Source organism: Passer domesticus, chromosome 6 (assembly GCF_036417665.1).
Source record: "Passer domesticus isolate bPasDom1 chromosome 6, bPasDom1.hap1, whole genome shotgun sequence".
NCBI lineage: Eukaryota > Metazoa > Chordata > Aves > Passeriformes > Passeridae > Passer > Passer domesticus.
Genome location: NC_087479.1, coordinates 21,130,552 through 21,153,734, shown reverse-complemented (window position 1 = coordinate 21,153,734; position 23,183 = coordinate 21,130,552). Strand labels below are relative to the sequence as shown.

Genomic DNA, 23,183 nt, shown 5'->3' with positions numbered 1-23,183 from the left:
CAGAGGTGTCACATGTGTGACTTCTTTTACTATGGCAGATTTGTGAGAAGGAGGGGGAAAAAAAAAATTATAAAGTTGAACACTGGTATATATTGCTTCCAGAGAATTGATTCTTCTTCATTACACTCTGGACATCAGCAAAAGTGTTGTAGGCAAAGTTTTTACTGCATTGGTGGAGACAGGGACAATACAGCCTCTTAAGGTACCAGTCTGTCTAGTCTATTATGAGCCTAGTTACTTGGAGGGGGATAGTTCATTTCCACTGTGGTTGAGAGCAATTGGACTGTATACTTGTACTACCCTGAGCAGGTCATGTAGTACAGGCACCACCTGTAAAAACAGCTGTCCCCTTTGGGCACAGAGATCTAACAGCTTCTTGTTTGTTACACCTTAGCCAATAAGTTATTTGACACAGACCATGCAGAATGCACTCTTTCAAGGTTAAAAGCGGAAGAGTTGTCCCCCACAGATCTTCTTTTGTCCTTCAGATTTTTAGCTTTGGCTGCTCTGACCTTCTTTTTCTTTTAATCTCCTGCACTCTGACAAGGTATACGTCTTAGGAAATTACACCTACCAGCAGCTCCCACGCAAGGAGCTTGGCTGCTGGGATCAGTTCACTCTTTGTCAGGTGGTGAGACACTCATGGCATTGAAAGGTTTTCCCCCTCTATGTTTCTTTGCTTTTAATTTTTTTTAAATTTTTTTTTAATATTTTTTTTTTTTTTGGTGGCTGGATGACCACAGCAAACAGCAGTCACCTGGAAGTTATTGCTGTGAGTTGAACAGGTGATTACAGGCAAAAGCCAGGCAAAGATGATAGATGGAAGAGAAAAGAGAAGCAGAGGGGAAACTGTGCACAGTGCATATTGGAGAGCTCACTTTTCATTAGTACAGAAGTCAGTTTAAAGGAGCAACAGTTTTTCCAGCTTTTCCTTTCTGTGTCAGATGAGATTTCTTTCAGTGCAAAAGGAAAAATAAGTCTTCTTTCTGCTTTCACAGGCAAAATTAAAATAGTTCCCTATTTATCTCAGCAGGTATTTTAGCTTCATCTATTCTCTATGTCTTTCTACTTCAGTTTTTCAGGTAGTATTTAAATTTTAGAACTCAGAACTCTTAAAAATAATTTCCCAGCTGTTCCACACTAAAAATTCATGATATAGATGTTAGTTCTGCAGTGCTAATATTTGCCCTAGTGTGTAAGGCACGGCTTGCAGATCTTCCAGATCTAAATCTAGATCTGCAGAACAGACACAAAATTAGTGTAGGCAACATCTGTGATCTGCTGGTGTGTCTGACCTCTTGCTGGTGCAAGAGTGACTGAAGGCAGTGTGTTATCCCAGGCAGGGCTCACACCTAGGCTGGAAACAGGCTGTGCCCCTTCACCTGGTTCCAAACATAAGGAGAAGAAGGTACACATATCTTTTGGTTTCCATAAACATAGTAGCCACATGCATCCATAGTATCAGTTGCTATGAGTTAGGCTAGAGATGAATTTTTCTCAACATAAAATCAGGCTAATCACAGATGTGTAAAAGGGGGCTGTTATGAATGATGGAAATCAGTTCTACAGGTCACTACCATTTTATGCTGATATACTTAGTGAAACTTAGGTAGTGGAAGTGTAAACTCTGTGAAAGAAACATCAGAAAATTAAACTGTCGGCTTCTTCATTGGCAATTCAATAATTATCTAAGGCCAAGCAGTGGGCAACTCTGATTTTTTCAAATTCAGCTAGTCTTTTAGTTTCTAGAATCTTTCTGAGCCTGAACAAACCTTTGATAAAAAGTCACAATGCTGAAAGCGATACAAGAAGTCCAAGCAGGTTCTGTTTCTCTGCCTGACAAGCTTTGAGCAGCTGCCATTGAGCCCAGCTTTTACTGAGAATAAGAGATAGATGTAGTTCCAACCTTCCTGGAGGAAAAAGTGCTGCAACCACAAGAAGATCGGTTTTCTCTTGTGAGATGAGAGTCTGCCTGTCAGCACATGGCTGAAGGGCAGACTAGAGCCTGCTTAGCCCACTTTGATAAAGTACCCCAGAGGCAGGGACTGAAGTGTTGGTGAGACAGTAGGGGGGAGAGGGTTGGTACTTGAATAACAGAACCTCCTTATGATGACTGAAATAAACTAAACTTGACCATCCTTTATTTAACACAAATCCCATTAATAATTTCTGATCTGGTAGAGGTCTGAGGTGTGAGAAGCATTTTGTCTTAATTTTTGAGGCAGCTTTAAGAGAGATGGGTGCTTGCAGGTGGTTAGGGGTATCTCTGAAGCACATTCTGTGAAAGAGAATTCCCAGGGATGAGGGAGTGAAGAACTCCCATGCTCAGGGCTGAAAGCATGGATCAGACACTCCTGTGTCAAGGCACTATTGCCAGTGCCTTCCATTCTCATAGGTTTGCAGACTAGCAGACTTTGGCCAAAAAAAGGTACTGTTTGTTCATAAAGCTGTTCTGACATATGTTGGCCCATGCCTTTCCAGCAAGTTTGCAATCTCTCCAGGGAAGGGACTCTCAGTGTTAGTTTGCATAGTGCTGAGTACAGTGGATCATCCTTTACACATTATCCAGCAAACAGGCAATTTTAACATGTTATTGTCAGTTTGCATTAGCAAATCCTGACATTGCCTTTTTCCCAATTCTAGTTGATTAACACTTATCAAAAAGAGATTTTTTGCTGTATTTGTGTGCCCATGCCATGTTTCTTGCTTGTTTCCACTGAAGTAGGACTCTAGGTATGACAGAAAGTCTGAACTTTACAAGATTTTTGGCCCTTAAATTGGATGTTTGATAGAACTGAATTTGTGTCTCAGTGGTTACCATCACTTTTGGCTAACTTACTGCTAGCCCAGACTACCTGGTTGTAATCAATTTGCATTTTTCTTCTCAAAATGAACACCAAGGGTCAGATTTCCCTTCACTGATGTCAATCTACTGGCTCTGTTGAGTTTATTCACCCTGACATAAATGAGAACAAAACTAGGCTCTAAAGCTTCTATATTAGTTGCTTTTGGCAATCTGTGGTCCCTGGAGCTGAGCAGAAAAGAGAATACCTGCCCTTTGTTACTGGTAACATGTAAGGCATATGCCTCAACTTTTGTGGGTAACTGGACTTACTGGTTTTTAAAGGAAAGCACAGAAGCCCTGAGAAAAGGTTGCTCTTTTAATTTATTTTTTTTCCAAATACAGAATAAAACTGAGAACTTAGGAGACTGCAGCAACTTGGTTATATGCAAAAAAGTACTGCACACAAAAAAAAGTACTGCATAACAGCAGCTGTGTGCGTACTTTTCAGCCCTGTCCTGGAGCAACCCTCCCCTTTGGCTCTGGATGAGCAAACACTGATAATCTTTTGGTGCTGCTGGGTCCTGCCTCTTGAGGCTGCCTGCAGAGAGACAGTGATGACAAGGACAGTGGGACACCAAGGACTAGTCTCAGAGCAGTTAATTCTGCCAGCAGTGCTGAGGAATTTACCAGATTTTTGGTTGTTGCTGTTGTCAGCAGAATTTGAAGTAGCTTGCTAAAGACAAAGGTGTCTATATGCCAGTCCTAAGCTCTCTACAGCATGCAATTCCCTCTGGTTTATTTTAGTTTAGTTTATTTAAAACTGTATTTTAACGTCATATATATGACATGTTTTCGCCCTCCTTCTTGTTTTTGGAAAAGTGCATTAAAAAAAATAATGGAACTGTTTTGAACCTTGAGAGAAGCAGTTCAGTCTGGCAAAAGCTTCTGGGTGTCAGGCTATTCTAGCTGACCTTATTCTCTTAGCCTTATTATGTACCAAAGCACTGACTAACACTGTACCTTGTTAGCTTCTACTGGTGGAGACAAAGCTGTCCTCTCTCTGGCAGACACCCTCTACTGATAAATGCTAATCGAGTTTCCCCATTGGATCCAGTTTAAAAGATCTGTGATTTTACAGCAGCACTGATTTTTCAGGTCCGAGTGCAGCAAAGTAGGTAAGAGCTATGATTTAATAGGAAACATAGAGAAAGTTGTACTTGCTCCTTTAAATAAGGTGGGGTACAAGCTCTTCCTGGGCTTCAAGATGACTGGGTCTCTTTCTGGGATTCTAAAACTCAGAAAAAATTGCTTTATTATTTCTCATTTCTGTGGATTATAGTGGCTCTCTGCTCTTATAGTAGAAGAAACAGCTGTGCAGGAAAAAGACTTTTCTCATATCTGTAGAGAGCAACATGTCATGGAATCCATTATCCTTTAAGGGATTCCATCTTGGTTCTGAAGACACGAGAGCATTTAGAAATACTCTATGTTTATCCAGATCAAATAAACTAATATGAATACAACAAAGCCATCCTCTTCTGAAGTAAATCTAATGGGAATAATGTTGAAACGTCACTTCTGACTATAAACTTCCCCTTGCCACCCAAGAGGAAAACTGCAATTGAAATCTGCCCTTTTTCTGCAGTGGTGCTGCTAAATAAATGAGTCACCTGTGAACTACAGGGCAGTAAATACATCCACTGACATCTCATAAAGTAAGGCAGAGTGAAGTTCCAGTACTTTACGGTGTCACCAGACTCCTATGATGTATTTATAGCTAGCTTCACGGGTTTTCCTTTTTTTCATTATTTATTTTTATGGTGTACTCTGAGAGTTTGGTTTTCTTGGCCGTTCTCATTTTTGCCTAAGGCAGTTTACCCACCGGTTTCCATCAAAGGAAGGTTAGTAGGCAGAATGCAGAGCTAATCCCCAACAGAGGGCCAATACACAGCCGTTCTGTTTCTCCTGTTCATGGACTGTCCAGGCATGTCTCTGGCCAGGGCAGTCTGAAGTGATGCTCACCTTTGTATGTCCTACCAGCACCTAAGGTGGTACCTCTGTATGTGGGGAAAGATTGGTGGCAGACTGAATGAGGAAAAGGATCAGTGATTTGTTTTTGAGCTTGGCAATTTATTGCCCAATGAGGGCTCTGCCTACCACAGCAACCCAAGAGAAAGGTGGCCAGCATGAACAGGGGATGGAGTATGGAGAAGAGGATGTGGCCTGTTGAACTGTTAAAAGGAAATTAAAAGCTGAAGGATGCTACCACAGTTTAGTAAAGAAACAACCTCTTCTGTTTTCTTCTCTTTCAGTAGCAGGGCAAATAGTTGCAGGACAGGGGCAAGGAGTTTATCCATGCAGTTCCCCTGCTCTTATCTCTAGAATTGCACTTTCCAAAGCATATATATTTTCCACACAAAGTAATGCATTTTCCACCCTCACCTCCTGGAAAAGCAGCATTGAGTCCTCAATGTTCAAACCTGTAGCCCCTCTGACTGATCCTGTTATGTGTGATACCTTTTTGTCCTTTTTGTAATGCTGTAGCCAGAGAAAACAGGAAGCAAAATGATGGGAGGCAGATCTTTGTTGCATTGGTTAGAATTATCTGGGTCTGAAACTCATTCAGATTTCCTATATTTTACAAATCAGCTACTCAGTGATGTGTATTTAATACATGTCCTTTTCTTCCCCTAAATCAGGCTCCCTACAGCTTAACTACACAATAAATTTTTTGGAGTACTTTGTGGACTGTGTGGAAATTAGGACTTCTGTGATGAGGGATTCAAGGGTGCTGACTCATAGGTCAGCAGCCCTTCAAGGGTGTCATGACAGGTTTATTCCCTCTTCGCCCAAGTACATAGCAGCAGGGAGCTTCTTTCCCACAAACACAGCATCCTTCTGGGTATCCCACCACATATATGGCAGTAACCTCAGTTTACTCAACAAAACTCAAGGCCAGGAAAAGTTGTCTTGCACAGATAAAACTGCTCTGTTCCCTCTGTGTGGCACTGCAAACTTGCCATCCGGGAGGCACCTGCACTACAGGTTACTGAGTCCTGTCTCCACCTGCGTGTCCCATTGTCAAGAAAGCTGATATTCATGCTTTAAGGCTAGCATATGGCCACCAAATCAGTCAAACAGTTTATAATAACAGCATGTACTGCTTGAGAGGGAGAATCTCAGGGTCTGTTCAGTTCCCATGTCTATCAGTCACTCACTGGCTCAACATGACTGAGCCTCTGTTTCCTGATCTACAGAATGGCAAAGTAATACCTTAAGCTGTTGAATAGCTTCATTAATAAAAGATTTTAAAGCACTCTGAGATTCTTAGGTGGCAGATGTTAGATAAATGTGAAGATAATATTCTTGCTTTTCACAATCACTGATAAAACAGCAAAGCATTTTTGGCTGCTTTAGCCCCTGATTTAGATCACTTATACTATAAGTTACTAGAAAATAAATTACAAGCATATCAGGCTCAACCAATAGTATTAGGTGTGCAACTCATTACAAGTTACTGACACGTTGTACCAAATTGAGATCAATGACTGAAAACGCTGTGCCTCAGCGTTAGGGAAAACACTCGAGTCAAGCAGCAGGTTTCAGAGGCGCATGCGTGCACACCTACAAACACGGGTCTAGAGGGGAAAACAAGAAAACTTACAGTCATAAACTATTTATTCGTTTGTATGAATAAATGAAAGGGAAGGAGGCAGTGCAGTGCCAGGTGAGCCCTGTGGCTGGCTGGCTCCTTTTCTAAAGCTCCTTATTGACTCCCTGAGTGATCTAGTGTAAGTCACTTCACTCCTGGTGCTTGCCTTCCCCAGTGTGGCTGGGGATTTTTGCCATGCAAATTGATAGGCAGTAAATTACTAGACAAAGCTACTGCATTTGTTTATTAATTTATGGGCTGCAAACTTCGGCTGCATTCCTCACTCTCCGAGAATTAAGCGCAGATACACCTGCTTGGACTACACCTATTGTTGCAGGAGCCTTAAAAAAAAAATCTCTAAGAGCCGTATGGAGTTTTAAAGTGCGCGATCATTGCTGGTTCTCCGTTTGCTCCTGAGCAGGTGCGGCCGCAGGACGAGCCCTGGGACAGGGCGGCGCGGCGGGGACGGTGTCGCTTCAGCGCATCCGCTCCCGCGCCGCGGCCGGCGGCTCCCCGCGCCGGCTGCCCCCGAGGCGCAGCGGGACGGCGGCTCGGGAGGAGGTCCCGTCTCCGCACGGAGTGGGGGGGTGGTTGCGTTTCGCCGGGGTCCGTGGAGCAGGCGGCGTTTGCCGGGATCCGGTTCCCGGCGGCGGCTCCGGAGCCGGGCGTTCCCGGCGGCGCGCGGGACCGCACGAGCGCATGAATGGCGGGGGCGGTGCCGCGCCCCGGCCCCGCCTCCCCCCGGAGCCGGCCGGTCCCTCTGCGCAGCGCTGCCGCCGCTCCCATTGGCTCGCCGGCGCCGGGACATTTGCATGCGGCTCGCCCATTGGCGGAGCCGCTTCCCCGGCCGCCCCGGCTGCGCTTCACCTGCGCCGCCGAGTTGGCCGCACTTGGCGCCGGCCGCCCGCCCGCAGCCAGCCCCGGCTCCGCTCGCTCCGCGCCCGGACCGCGCCGCCCGCCCCGGCTGCTCCAGCGCGCCCGCCGCCCGCCCGGGAACACCTGGCCATGCGCTCGACGGCTGCGCAGGGTTAATCGGCTGGAGCCCTCGGTCGCCTGGATTCGGTGGAAGGAGGATGACAATCTAGATCGCTCTGTGTGTGTGTGTGTGTGTGTATGTGTGCGCGCGTGTGCGTGTCCTAGCAGTTCTGCATTGCAACACTTGCTAGTGGAGAAGCAAGAGAAACCCCCCGGAATTGGGATTAAAAAAAAAAAATCTAAAATTTACCTGGGGTCCCTGGCTTATTCTTTTTCGTTTTTAATAGTCCCTCTCAGCAAAGTGAGAGACAGGGATCGCAGGCAGGGAAAAGTCCTCAAGGACCCCGTGATCCTGGAGGAACCTGAACAGGACCCTCGTGCGGACATGTGCGGTTTTCCTGCGCACTCCTGGAGGCTCGGTACGGCCGCGGGGTTCCTGCCACAGTAGATCCAGCCCTGGGAAACGGCGCGTCTTATTCGTCTCTGTGTGGTTACTAACCTTCCCCCATCCCTCCCCTTCCCTGCCAGCACTCGCTCTCGCACACACACTGTCTCTTTTCTTCTTGAGCACACACGCACACCCCTAAAGCCTCGGAAGCGACTCTCCTGTCTGCTAGCATGGGTCCCCTGGCATCATGAACGTTATTCTCTCTCCCTGGCTGGAATTCAGACTGCCCGTCTGTAGGTGTCTTGTGCCTTGACCATGCACCTGAGAATAGACCCCAGCATTTGCCCGGGACGCCGCCCCGCCTGGACCCTGTGGATGTGCTCCCTCTTTTGGGGATGTATCGTCAGCTCTGTGTGGAGTTCCTCTAACGTGGCTTCTTCTGCCTCCTCTTCCTCGTCTGTTTCTCAGGCTCAGTATGAGCATCACTTCCACGGCAGCAAGCACCACTCTGTGCCTATCTCTATCTACCGCTCCCCTGTCTCCCTCCGAGGAGGACACGGTGGGTTCCCACTCTTGTTTCTTTCTAACCTTTTTGCAGAGCAGTTGGAGCAGCAGAGGGGGAGCAGGGACGATGGCTGTGTCTCCGGGGGAGGGGGGTCGTCCCTGCTCCCCCTCATATTTCTACCCCCTCCCCATTAACCCTCCACTCCTTGGCTGCCCCCGAGCCGAGCCGAGCCTAGGGCTGAGGACGCACCGCTTCGAGAGCCAACTTCCTCGGCCGGTGTGGTCCAGCAGGACGGAGGGTGGGGGCCGGGACGGGCTCGGGTCGCTCCGTGTCAGACGGCAGCGCCGAGCAGCTCGGGACGGCGGAAGGGCATCCGCTGCTGTCCCGCTGGGATCTGCGACGGGGATCAGCCTCGCTTCGCTTGTAGCGGCTGACATGGTCATTGCAGCAGCGCATCTTCCCCGCCGGCCCCCTCGTTTCCCGGTGGCCCAGCTGCGGGAGGGCCAGCCGGGAGCTTGGGGAATTGCCGCCGCCGCTCCTCCCCTGCCTGCGCGCTCGCAGCCTTCCTGGGTGAGGATAGAAAGGGGCGTACAAAGGAAAAGGCGAGGTCTCATTCCTGCTTCTGGCTTCCTGCTTGGTATCTGGTAGTGTCTTCCTGGGAAACCCTGGGGCAGGAAATAATAGGGAGCTAGTTTTCACTCTGGCAGCAAGGGAGAAGGGGAAGAGGGTGTCTGAGAGATCCCAAGAGAGAGGGAGGGCCAGCATCGTGCCCCTGAAATGCTGAGCAATGCTCAGCAGCTGGACCTACACAGCCTCTTAACCAGCTCTCTTAAGTCTCCCCACCCTGACAGGAGCTGGCCTAGGCCTGTCTGACATGGGGGCTTTTCCTCATCTCCACCTTCTCCTGTCTGCTGTCCTAGTCCCTTAGATTCTGTTTTCAGTCATATCAGCTGGGAGAAGCAGGCAGGCCAAGGCCTGGCCCTTTCCTTCCAGGGCTGCAGGTCAGGGTGAGGTCTGGCCTTCCATCATGGGTGTATTGACCTAGAGATTCACATTTGTGCAGGGCCAGAAGAAGAACCAGTATGAGAAATGAGGCATAGGAATGCTTTGAAGGAGAGGGAAGGGAAGGAAGGAAGACCCCGGCACAGTTGGTGCCGCATGACATGGCTGCAGCAGAGACTATGAGGATCTGGCAGGGCTGGCAGGGCTGTGTTGGGGTTACAAGGATATTGAAACCTGGAGCACTCCAGATAAGTGCTCAGAGGACCAGCAGAGCAGCCTGAAGGGTTCAAATGGCACAGCAATGAATGGACCTCCAATGAAATCTCTAGGCACGCTGGCAGAGCTGTAGAAGAAGCTCGGTATTGCAGGTCTGAGCCGAGGCGCATTGGAGGGGAAAGGGCTCAGGAACACAGCCAGGAGGCAGATGCTGGAGGTCACAGCTGAGCACCAGCGGAGCAGGGCTGTGCTAGCAGGAGGTGCTCTGGCAGAGCTGCTGGAGGGCATTGGTGGAGGGTGACAGGGAGCTCTGCAAGGTAGGTCGTCGATGCTCTGGCAGTGCGGGAGGGGGAGCCCAGGGCACTGCAGAGTAGCACCGTGCTGCAGAGAGGGCTCAGGACTGAAGTGGCACTGGGTGCAGTAGGTTGAGTGGGAGGTGTTCAGCCATTTCTGCAGACACAAGTGGCACTATCTTTTTAACCTATCGAACTCCCACTTCTGCTCCAAAGTTCACATCCATGCTAAAATGCAGGAGAAACATTCAGGCCCCACATGGGAAGGGAATCAATGCCATGCCAGACATCAAGACCATCTGTTAAGCACCACCCATGTGAAACTCAGTTATGGGTTATTAATCACTAGCAGCAGGAGCCCTGTTATTTGCAGCAATGCTTGAGGACCATGTGAGAGAGTCCCTGTTGTGCTAAAGCAAGAAATACGAGGGATCAGCCAGTCACTGCCCCAAAAGGTTTTCAACACCCGGGCTTCTGTATCTTAGTTCTGTGATGAAAGGGGATAGCAAAATCTGGCTTGTAGGTCACTTGTGAAGAAAGGAGAGAAGGATGTCACAAAATGTGATAGTGTTTGGCTTTGCTTTAAAGTCACGCAGTAGTCTGTGTGAGAGTCTGCAGTATGTTTCCTGGTCAAGAAATGATAGCTCTTTTCTCCTTGATGGCTTTTCCATCTGCCCTGAAAGTAAAGCAAAGCCTCATTTAAGAGTTAGGATCAAAAGCAGTTATCAACTTCAGTGAGAAACAGGCATTTTTTTGGTGTCCCCATTGAAGAAAGGAATCAAGGGAAATAGAGAACTCGGGGACCTCAGGATAATGCATAAGTCAGTGTGAGTTTTTTGGTTTTTTGTGTGATTTTTTCTGTTTTTTTTTTTTTCTTTCTTCATCATGCCTTGTAGCAAACTGTAATAAAAACTCCTTTTGCCATGAATAAGGGGGTGAACGGGGTGGACAGAGAGAGAGATTGAGAGAGAGAGGAAGAAGAAACCAGAGACAGCTGGTCTTGGAAACATGCATGGTTTATTTTTGTGTGTTCTTTCACTGTTGCACAACAGAGGCCCTTGGAACTTGGATCTGTAACAGCATTGAGGAGTCAGATTCCAAGGAGGCTGTGCACTCCATGTGTTCCCTGGGATTTTGATTATTTGTTTTTTCTACAGACAAATAAAAAATTCATTGTGATTGCTGCACTGCTTGGTGGCTACATTAATACTGGATTTGGAAGGAATCGGATCAGGATTGTGGCCACCCTGCTGTGTTGTCTTCCAGCCCCACAGTGCTGACCACTGGGACTGAGTCTTGTATTTAAACATATCCTTTTTTCTCCTACATCCCAGTGGATTTCAATCTGTTTGAAGAAGCAAATTAATATCTAGCGTAGAGGAAAAATAAATGTCTCATGAGCAATGAGCACTTGTTTGGAGCCTGTGTCTTAGTGCTCCATTAAAATCAGTGGAGTACCTTCTTGTGGCTAAACTTGAGCAGGAACAGACCCAGATGTGGCAGTCACTACTGTGCTGGTGTTACAGGAGTTAATTCTGAAATCACCGGGCTGGTGCTTCACGGTAGTTGGGCTGCAACCTGCAAATGCAAAACTTGGCACAGCGCATCTTCTCAAGGAGAAAGTCTTTCTAACAGGTTTACCTCCTTGTCAGCAGAGGAGTGAGCATGGCCGGAGCGGGGACTTCAGCAAGTTAGAACAAATATTTTTTCCATGTGAGGACCTTCCTAGACTAGCAGAATCTTTATCCCTGAATAATAGGAAGGGAAACCCTTGATTCCTTTTTGTTTCACTAGGGGCTTGTGAAACAGAGGGAGGAACAAAGTTGGGGCTGTGTTTATTGAAAGTTCACATGTGCTGAATCCTCCTGTCTCCCCTGGGCTATTTAGCACTGTGCTGGGTCAGCTGCTTTACCGGAGCCTGCAGCAGTGACTTCACAGCCCCTCTTTCCACATCCTCGTGTCCTCAGCTGATGAATAATGTGTGCCTCTGGTTGACAGATAAAATGAAGGGATTTTGTGTGTGTTTGGTCTCAGTGATGAATTAATTAATTTGCTTTCTCTTTTTCTCCTCTGGCTGTTTGTTTTCTGGCTGTCCTTAATGGCTGTGGAGCAGGGGTGCTCAGAGGAGATGTGTGATGCCTTGATTGCCCCTGCCTGCAGAGACTGCTCTGCAGCTATAGGAGCAATGGTGGGCAAGGGATAGTTTCTCTTCATTTTTACTTTGTGAGGCCAAGGCTAGCCTGGGCTGTTGCACTAGTCATAGGAAAAAGTGTAGGTCTGTTGTGAGGACTGGTAGTGAGCAATCACCAGATCTTGTGGGTATAACTCTCAGGCCTGAATAAATTCTTAGATGTTCTGTGATTTATATTAAGCATTTCCTTCTCTTATATCTTCTGTAAAATTAGCAAATAAGAGTGAATGCTTGGACAAATCAAGAGGCTGTTTGCATGAGATAGGCACTGCAAACCCGTGTCAATAATTGCCGCACACAGCTCTAGCAGTGCACCCTTTTTAAAATATGTATGTCCTTGCTGCTCCTCCAGTGTGACCTATTCCTCATCTCAAGATGCTGTGTTCTTGCAGTCCAGCCTTTTCCTTATGGTAGTAAACAGATTCCCCATCCTTGGCACTGCCCATTCCCCAGTACAAAGCAGGACCTTTCCCACTCCTCCTTCACCAAAGCAAAGATTTGAGCAGAGATTGGTAGCTTTAAGAAAACAGAAAAAATCGCTCTGTACAAAGCAGTCAGTGATCCAGCAAAATTAACTTCACTCAGAGCTGAAATTAAGGCTGCAATTAAGTTCTGTAAAGGTGAAAAGCTAGTAGTCTGTCTACTTTCTGTGGCTTGCCTTTATTATCATACCAACAATGAAGCCTAATTTTTTGGCAAAGACTAGTGCTGGTGTATGCCTGAATGTTTACATTCCCTTCCACAGAGATGTTAACAATGATTAATTATTTTTAAAGGAAATCTCCTTAAATTATCTCAAGCTAGCTATCCAGAAATCAAAGCATCCAAACTGACTCACTTGATGTTTTAAGTGATTATAGCTGGGCTTTTCCCTCCCTGTGCTGACTCTGTAGCTCTTCTGAGAAAGCACAGTTTTCAGCATTTGAATATGGAAAAAAAATATGGTATGTACAAAGGCTGTTTCTTCAAAATGAAGTTGCTATTTGACTTATCCTTTACCTGCTTTTCTATGAAACAATTTCTGATCAGGTGCTTTGACCTCTCATTCCATGCACAGTGTTAACTGTTGTCAACTTGGCGTAGTTTGCATTGATCTCCAAAACTGATGTTAAAGTCTGTTCAGCTGGTACTTGTTCTTAGGAGGTCACAGTGATCTTATGAGATCTGAAACATGAGAAACTTATTGTTGAACCCTGTCAGTCTTATTTAATATATGTCTCTGTGCTCTTTGAAATGTTGCTCAGACCTATACTGCTGAAGGTATAGTCTCTTAAGATGTGTAAAAAAGCCTCCTCTGAAAACTATGTTTTGCTTGCTCAGTATCTCATAGCACATTTTGCAAGAGGGGGAATGCTAGTCCTAGTCAGAATTAGATCGTGGCTTTCTTCCTCCTTTTATTTCCTTTGTTATTTAGACTGGAGAAATGTTTCTTTTCTTTATTGTTTCTGCTTTTGGATAATACAACCTTGGCTTTTCAAGCAACTGCCACATTCTGCTGCAGAGGTGACTACATTTCAAAGACAGATGAAGGATCCTTCAGTATGCTTTGTATAGGTATTGATGTTGTAAAGAATATATGGTTATGTGACATCAGCTATGTAGTCACGATACTGCAGAGTAAGAATGTTACCTTTTATAATATTTCTGCATTTAAAAATATACAATTCTTAATAATTCTGGCTAGTTTTTCTTGTTTTCTTTTTATTTCTCTGCCTTTGCAATGGCATGAAAATTTATGCTTGAAAAGTATTATGACAGCCACTGGATTATTATATACTGTGCTGTTTGGAACTCCAAATTTCTTACACATCTCACTAGAAAGAGGAAAATGCACCTAGATCATATAATGTGGCAATACTGACAAGAACATTATAGTCTCCAGCTGGTGGTGGCAAGTTCTGTGGTTTGTCATACAGAAGGTAACAGAATAAAGAGCTGGAGCTTCTAAGTGTGAGGAGTATAAGTTTTGTCTGGGAAGTGGAAAGGATGACCATTCTTCTGTTCTTTTCCTTTTCCATGTGCTGTGCTTTAACAAGACCAGCTCTCTGTGTAGTTGCCCAGGATGACAGTCCTGTGCTAATTGGCTGCCTTGTTTTCTTTTATTTTATTTTTTTTTGGGGTTTTTTTTTGTTTGTTTTTGCACTTGCTGTCCTGGTGGTCTTTGATAACTATGAAAGGTCATTCGTACTAGCAGAAAAAAGAAAAAAAAAAGGTTTTCATGTCTTCTGTGTAACCTCTGTACACAAGATGACACGCAGTTGACCAATGGCTCTGATTTGTTGTATGACCTTGACAAGACATTACTTTCTGGCTTGTTTTCCTCATCTGTGAAATTGAGAGAAAACCATTTTTTCACCTAGGTGGGGCGAGCAGTTCTGGTGCATCTGTGTGCTCTGAGATCCCTGGCAGGGAGCCGTAGAAATGAATGAAACCCCAGTAGTCCTCTTAGGCTTTAGATGTCAGAGAACCTTAAAAGAAAAGAGCAGCCTGCTTGTATCCCTTCTTGAAGGACAAGCAAGACACCTTCAAATTCTGAACATAGATCCTAGCAGTGTTTAAAGCCCTTATGGCTTTAAAGCCTGGACAGGCTCTAGTGCCAAATCCCAGCACTGGTGTTTCTGAAGGAGCAGGAGAGCATTTTGGCAAAGTGCTGGCTATGCCAAACTCCAGGGAGCTGGTGGAACAAGGGACCTGTGATTCACCATGGCTTTCTCACCACTCTTGTGTATTTACTTCTCTTGTATTCTCTGTGTGTGTGTATGTTGTTTTAGCACATTAAAACAACTACTTATATCCCTGAGTGACTTTCCCCCAAACTATGAATTTAAAGTACTTCCGAAACTGTCTTTTAGAATTTGAATATAATTATATGCTTTGGGTGTAAATTGTGGTTTTTGCTACATAAGAAACTAATGGAAATGATCTGCCTGTTCCTGTAGTTTACAGATTATACGCTTTATATCTGGGGATGTATATTTAGGCTGCTTTTCTGTATGGTGTATTAAAATGAAAATGAAGTTAGTGTGAGCTATAGTGGTTGTGAAGCATGAATAGTGGGGCTGATAAAGGACATTACTAAATTGATCCAGTGCTAAAGTTTACTTTATAATCTCTTAGTTTTGCATCTTTCATATTTTTGCATTCTTGCTGATGGAGGGCAGAAGAGGGGGAAGTATTTTACAATCTACAGAGGGTCTTGTGTCTGCAGATCAAGGAACAGGGTGAATGAATCAGAAAGATGTAAAAATATTGTTAAAAAAGATCCTTTACTTATTCTGTGAAGACCACATGGTAAAGCGTGAGGGAAGACTGTTTTCTAGAGGGCTCAGGAAGAGAGTACCATCAGCTTAGTCAGCAGTCCAGGCTCCATTCAATAACTTCAGAGGGAATCAGTTTCTATGCTATCTTTGGAACTTGATTTTGAATTTAGAATAAATTCAGTATATTAATCAGGTCAAATTACTGACCTGATTAATTATTAATGAAGATTATTAATCTGCATTAATCAGATCAAATTATTGGAAGATTATTACTCTAAAATAAGAAGATCAACTTATTGGAAGGGTCAGGGAGGTGAAGTTTAGATATTTTTCAAAAAGGTCAATCTTTAACATCATGCTGCATGACAAGAACTGACTTTCTGAACATATTTGCTGAACCCTTTGTTTCCTTTCTCATCTGCTGCACTGCCCAGTGAGGGTTTTCATGGCTTCCAGTCATGGCTGCATCTTGCAGTTACAGAAGCCTGCTGCTCCTGCTCCAGCTGGTTTGCTTAATAACTCCAGCCAGTGGAGACTTTACAGGGGTAACGTCTGGAAATATTTCTGTCCAGCTGGTTCTGTGCATTTGCTGTCTCAGCTAGCAATGTTTCAGTGCACAGAAGTCCTCCTCTTCTGATAAAGTCTTCAACCATGAGCATGAGGACAAAGCAGCAGAGTATGGAAATTGTATGGAGTAGTGTTAGGAAGTCAAATACAGGGTGGTTAAGGGAGGGAACACATAAAATATACAATCGACCTGAAATTGTTGAAGAAATTCAAGTGTTTTTGAGTAAGAGAATTTTTTTTTTAAAAAGCAAAAAGAAAAAGAGAAAAAAAGAAGGACCTGAATAATTTTATTTGGGCGTTACATTGACTGGACTACACATAGAAAATGGGTTCTCCCAATGTCTCTACTTGGCTTCTACTCTGGAAAGATTTGCACTGTCTGAATTAACATGTAGGAATTCCTGTGTTTATTGCATTAAAGCCTTTATCTTTTGTAACTTCCTGAGTTATGGTGATCTTGTGGGACAGTTTCACTCCAAAGACTTGGAGCTTGCAAACATATATGCATGTTTTCTTCCTTAAAAGCACTCTTGATCTTTTAGTATCTGGTGAAATGAAAGTGGAAACAGTAGGTTGAAACCTGACATTTTTCTCTTTCCTTTATTTGTTCTTGATTTACCTGTCTAATGGTAGCTCATCTCAGCTTTTCTCATATCTGATTATGCTACTGATCGTGATGATGTTCTGTGCTTTCACAGGCGAGTTTGTCATTCACTGATGTTCACTGAGTACAGTGTTTAGGAATGCTGGTGGCCTGGACAGGACCTAGAGTGATCCTCAGTTTATGTGGCCTACATCTAGTCATGTTCTGCTTGTATAATCTCTCTGTAGCCTGACCTCTGCTCCCCCAATATCATCTTTTCTTTGTAGTTTAGTGGTGAATGCCAAAGCTATTCTAAGTTTCCCAGACCTTGCTCCCCTGTCTACAGTCCAGCATATTTCTGTCAGTGTAAGTTTGGAAGATACTGATGGCTTTGAATGCCTTTTCACTTTTTATTATCTCACCATGGAGCCTGCTCTTTTTCCTGTCCCCTCATGCATTCAGAGGCAGTTCATTAGAGGCAAGGAAAAGACAAAGAAATTAATTTTCCTTGAGAAATGTATTCAGCACCTTATAGAGGCTTGAAGAAGAGAAACAGAGCAGAGAATTCTTACTAACTTATTTTCAAACTTTTTTTTCATGGAGAATCTGGAGACAGAAAGTGTCTGTGCCCTACAAACATCCATTTACCTTGTAACTTATTTTTCTGACTCTAGGCACTATGAACATGTCAGGACTGCAGTAGGCTGGAACAGAATAAGGTGATGTGGGTGCCTGTCCTTCAGAATTGATGTGCATTTGCTTAGTATAAAAATAATTTATCTTGTAACTAAATATCAACGTGGCAAATTCTGCTCAGATGGCAGGGTGGCAAATTCTGCCAGTGGTGTGTATCAAAGCTTATTTCAGTTCAGGTAATTGTTATTTCAGACAGGTTAATTTCTACTTAACAAGCCATATACTTGGCTACTTTTCCTGGCCCAGTCATTAGGAAATATACTCTGGCAAAATGAGCAGCCTCCCCTACTGGTCTAATTAATACTTGATAACTGTTTGAAAAACGGTCAAAACCTGAGTCTTTTGTGGATTCCTTGCTGAAAAATTTGTTCATTGATGTCATTGAAGCCATATTCCAGTTGTTAATGAGCAGTGCTGAAGAGGTTTTTCCACAGCAACAGCATGGAACAGAGCTAAAGATAAGAATCCCCAAACATTTTCCCTAGCTCTGCTTCTGGCTTACCTTGATAAACTGGGTGGTGAATCATACATTGCCAGGTGATTCAGCTTCTCTATGTATTGCAAAAATTATGATGATTTTTAAAAATCTTGTTAGATGCTGACATGACACATATGAAAGGAGAACTATGTTACTTTTTTTTCCCCAATGTTCTGGAAAGATATCTTCAAACTTCAGCCACCATATTTTGTCCTTGGAATTTAAAGAACATCAGAGTGGCATGGCTTCTGGTACTCTCTTTAGAAGAAGTCCTGAGAAACATGGGTGCCCTTTTAGGAAGCTAGTTCTGCAAAAAAATACTGATTCTCATCCTAAGAATAAATACATTGTCAGAAACATGGGAAATGCCTGGGCTGTGTGGTTAGATGCGGTGTTTTGTTTCCGTCCTTTCTTGGTGAGAGCAGTTCCTACTGCTGGTGATGGTTTCATTTACTGCTTCAAGGACCATTGTGGACATGCATTTCTCTTTGCTGGTTTTAGAAATCTGAGGGGATTTTTTAGACCAGTGACCCAAAAGCTGACTGTGTACCCCAGCCTCTACTTTCGTTGTCCTTGTTGGCTCTCTTCTGCTTCTGTCACAAGTTAGATTTTGTCTGCAACTGTTCAATCAATTCATTTTACCAAAAATCGTGAACAAAATTATTGAGGTTATTTCAGCAATCAAGGGAAAGAAGAGGGGAGGGAGAAAAGAGGAGGAAGATGGAATTAAGATGAAGTGTAAATTCGTTCCCATCCTTTCTTTCTCTTTAATCAGAAGGAGAGAAGCATTAGAAGAGCCATTAAAGACCCAAGTAGTTCTCAAGAAAAGAGGCAATTGAAGCTAGAGGAAAAAATACACCAAATAAACAGTACAGGAAGGAGCAGTATTAGAGCTCAGCAAAGGGGCTGCCCTGTTGGCTCTTCATCTGAGCTGGTCATCTAGTTCATCAAATGTTCTGAAGGCTGTGGGATATGCATCTTGTCCAGCAGAGCCCCGAGCTGCTGATGTTCAATGTACAGTGGTCTTTCAGCCACACACTTTTTGACCTTGGATCTAGATTTTGGAGTATTCTATATGTTTCAGAAGCCCAGTTACTGTGATGATTGAACCACCCATTTAGCTTTCTTCTTTTTTTTTTTTTACCATGTGTTTATGTAAGTCTTATTATCAATATCTAGAGCAAGACATTAATAAATGTAGCTTACTGCGTATCAGTCTAAAGACTCAAGGCACGTTTTTTTTTGTGGAGGGAGAAAGGGTGTCTTCTGCTGCTGCTTGGCAAGAAGAGAGCTGTGCAGTGCTTTATTTGTGTTCCTAAGAAGGTTACTAGGACAGGCCCAGGTACAGGCAGGGCTGTATGGCAGTCAGAAGTGGTGCCTCCGGGTGTGTGCTTGCCCTGTCTGTGCTCCTCTGTTGCACAGCAAGAGACTAAAAGGAGCAGTTTGTTCAAATGCAGTGCTTGAATAGTGAGCACTTTTGCCAGGGCACCCCTCCATGTGTGCATAGGGATATATGCAGTATTTCTCCTAGGGGAAACTTGCTTCTCTTAAGAAGCAATATCTAGTTTTTAGATTTCTGCTGAGCTTTGGGATGATGCTTAGTTCATGTCCATAAGGGATCCAGGTTCAGATTCAGGAAAGGGCTAGGGGCTGTGCGTGGAGAGTATTTCCCTCGAAATACTATGCAGACAAAGCAGTCATATCTGCAGGAGCTCTTTCTTTTATCCCATTTCACTGCCTGAGCAACCATTCTACATCGACCCTTTTCTATAATGTATTTGGATTCCTGAATTTAAGGGCACCTACTAGAAAGCATGATTCAATCCCTGGCCTTTGTGTAGCTGGACTTCACCATGTTTGCAGAGGTCCTAGTTAGTCAAGAAGCTTAAAATATGTCAACAAAGTCCCTGATGTATTATAATATTGCAATGTCATAATTTTATACTGCAGTGCTAATGATTTCTAATTATTTGTAAAATAAATTATTTATAAATAAAATAAGGATTAAAAATAATTTATTATTCTTACCTACATGGCCCTCAAACAAAAAAATATGCAATGGGTGACTCTTGTAAAAGAGAAGATTTCTGTTATCTTTGCTGTTTTACTTCACCCTTGCTTTGCATGTCTTTGCATGGATCACAGAACAATGGTACAATCATTCCAAAAGAATTTGTGGGAAAGTTTTAGGATCCTAGCATGCAAACCTAGGCTCTACAAGTTCATGGACAAGACTGTACTACTAGAAAATCATTTGGAGTCTGATAGTCTATAGTTTTGTAGGCTACAGTCTTACAGTAGCAAAGATTCAGGAACTAAAAAAGATTTTTGGTTCAAATTACAGTTGAGTCATGGACTCTGTCAGTAATCTCTGAGGACAAGGTTTGGAAAATGTGTGAGTGAATGTAGAAATTCACTGATAAAGAAATTCTGCTTTAGAGTTGAGGTAAGCAAGGGACTAAACTGTCCCAGAATGCTGAGTTGCAGATAAACTCACAGTACAATCAATGATGTGTCAGCACCAGTTTTGGGTAGATGTTGATACACAATTTGAAGAGACATATCCAACCTGAAGGAAGAAATTAATCACAGAAGATCATAAGAATTTCCCTATACACTGGTCCATCTGCTATTCTGTCTCTTGACTGTGGCCAGTGCCAGATGCTACAGATGGACGCAAATAACCTCTTTGATGTGTTTAATTGCATATCCCAAGGGAGGGTTGTATTTTTTTTTTCCTTGACCTCACAACTGGTGGTCACGTTATGCTGTAAAGAACTGAGAAGGGGACTCACTGTGGTTTTGTCATGGTTATAATATTTCATATGCTGTTCTCTAAGTCTTTTTCATTTGCTAACTTTTTTCCTTAGCTATTTTTAAATTGCCATCTCAAAGCATTTTATGCAGCTTCTTAGACCATCACAGCACTGATAGAGGGCAAGCAATCAGTTTTTGTATTTCTTATTCTAAGATGAGAAAATAGGACATGGAGAGGCAAAGCAGTTTGCTGAGTCAGAAACAGTTGCCATATTTATACAGCCCAAGTTCTGCTGAAATCCCAGGGTTTACTGCTTTCTGTCACTTCAGTCCAGGTTATCAGGGTGCCTGATTGGAAGCACCTAACAGGCTTTGGGGGTTAATAGAATTTATGTTATCTGAGTGTGGCTGTGCACAAAGTCAAAGCTGACAGTACAACCTGGCACTGGTGGCATCTGATTCAGTGCACTTTTCACATTGCTCTTGCATGGTGGCATGGTTGTGTTCCTGTCTAGGATTTCTTTGCTGAAATACATGCACAGGGAAGGGAGGCACATGTATAATTAGTTTGACACTACTGGGAAGCATTGAACATCATGATTAATCCATCCATGTAATTTTAGTCTAATATGTCTAAAATACTTTTTTCCCTTAAAAATTATGATTTTGGGTAGGTTGTTGGTGCAGTGCTTGTCCATGTCTTCCTGAAATATTTGGCTTGCTGTGCAACAATTACAGCATTGTACCTCTTTTTCTTCCTAATAGCACCTACGTAATGGATTTTGGAGGACTAGAAGTATGATGTACGTGTGAGAGAGACTGCACGTTGTATTGCAGAAAAGCTGGTTTTGTTTGCTAGTTTGCTAGTATTTGTGTCTAGTAATAATAACCTCAGCCACGTTAAATGCTGCCAGAACTTTTTTCTCTTCTGCCTCCAAACTGTGACATTAAGCCTGTTGTGTCCAGTGTCAAACAGCAGCTGCCATGTACTCACTGTGTTTCAGTTACAGTCCGTGCTGCATAGAAATAAGTCCTTTATATTCAGTGTTTTCATCTAAACTAATATAAATCTCCCAGAGAGCAGTTTCACATCAGAGTATCCCACAGGGAAAGAGGCTGAGTAGTCTGAGCAAGGAGTATGGAAACAACAACTTGTGAGTATGGGTCATGGTTTAGCCCTGCCTTCTGCCGTCACTCTAGACAAAATCAGAGCTTGACCCTTGCATATTCTAAATTCCCAGGTGGTAAGGGGGAGTTGAAATATTTCCTAGTCTTGGGAGACATAACCAGCCTGATCTCAATTTCACCATTACAAACCAGAAGACATTTAGCATCGAGAAGAGTCTGTTGTGCTGGTCCTGTGCTCTCAGCTGGTTGCAGGTCACGTCAGTTCCCTTGCTGTGGCAGTCTGTACCTGCCTAGCTAAAGAAGTAGATCTGACCTGAGTATCACAGTTTCAGCCTCAGCTGTACATTGTGCCAACTTCAGATGAAAATCTTTATTGATCTCTTGTATTTGTCTAGCAGTTGGCAGACTCAGATACAGAAAAGGGATTCCAGGGAACTTATGACCTGGGCAAAAAGAACTTCCATTTGTTGTTGTAACATGTGATATGAGTAGAGTAGGGTACAGAGAATGGAGAGCTGTCCCATCTATTTTACTGAAGATTTTTAATTTTTTTCCATATGGACAAAACCCCAAAAAGCTGAAAATGTTGAACTGGCTATTCCAAGGAATCCAGAGATCAGTCCAAGTAACTTCTTTAAACAGTTAGTGCTTGAGAGAGATTGGTCATATCTTTTTTGTGAAACATCCAAGAACCTGATGCAAAATAATGATAAAACCACCCTTCTTCTGCACACACACACACACACACACACATTGTATCCTTCTGCTTATGTCTTAGCACAAGATGCAGGAATTTAAACAGAATCATTAAGCTTCTACAAGAAAACTAATATAATTAAAAGATCTTCTCCCAAAACTCATTCCTTACAATGCCTGTACTCTCAGGTTACTTCTGCAACAGTTTTGCCAAATTCATCCCCAGGAACAAAATTCATTTAACGAAACCAAGCACAGACTGCCTGTAGTTGCTATAGTAAAACGTCACTCACAGTAAACAGTCCAGAGCCCTGGATTTAACACATGTGTGGTCCAAAGTCATCCAGTGCTTGCAAAAGTCCTCATGGAACCAAAGCTGGGAAAAACAGAAACCTGCCATACACTGTGGCAAATTCACCCAGACACTCAGTAAATAGAAACATCCAGTTAACAGGGGGAGAACATTTTGCACAAATAACCACTCTAACCTCTTAGCCCTGATTCTCAAGGGAGTCCTTCAAAACAGTTTCAAAGAAAGATCTTAAAAACTAAAATTTGTTACTGCTAAAAGGGCTGAGGATAGCAATAATAATTTATAGCATGTTGTAATTCTTCTTTTGTCCTGCTGCCTGTGAACTCTTCATATCCTATAGGCAATAATTAGTTCTCCCTCTGTTCAACTGAGGGAGAGAGCCTATTACCATTTCTAGTGGCACTCCCCATGGATCTACAGGTAACAGTACTCTTGCCTCAAACTGACTAATTTATTAGATTACAGAGTTAAATTTAGAGCAATTGGTATAAACCTAAATGTTGTTTTGAAAGCTGTTACTATATTTTTAGATCTGAATGGGGGTTTTGTTCCTTATGTTTTGATTTTTTTCCTTCTATACTGGTTGGTCTACTAAAGGCAAATCTTGCTCATTTATGACTATTAATCATCATGGGGATAAAAACATCACATTTTAAAAATTTTACAAGTATTTATTTATTAAGCTTTCCAAACAAAAA

At 43.4% G+C, this 23,183-nt stretch overlaps 1 protein-coding gene across 14 annotated transcripts in view; it reads left to right on the top strand.

The window, feature by feature from the left end:
* Positions 1-23,183, top strand: part of NRXN3 (neurexin 3) — a 962,727-nt gene that overhangs the window by 598,215 nt on the left and 341,329 nt on the right. For 6 of the 14 annotated variants that reach the window (XM_064423719.1, XM_064423709.1, XM_064423718.1 and 3 more), the window contains exon 1: positions 7,852-8,359. The exons of the other annotated variants lie outside the window; for them this stretch is intronic. In XM_064423719.1, coding sequence (XP_064279789.1) covers positions 8,116-8,359 — 244 coding nt within the window. In that variant the 5' untranslated portion in view covers positions 7,852-8,115. Of the gene's footprint in view, positions 1-7,851; positions 8,360-23,183 lie in introns of those variants that run through there. 14 annotated transcript variants of the gene reach the window in all.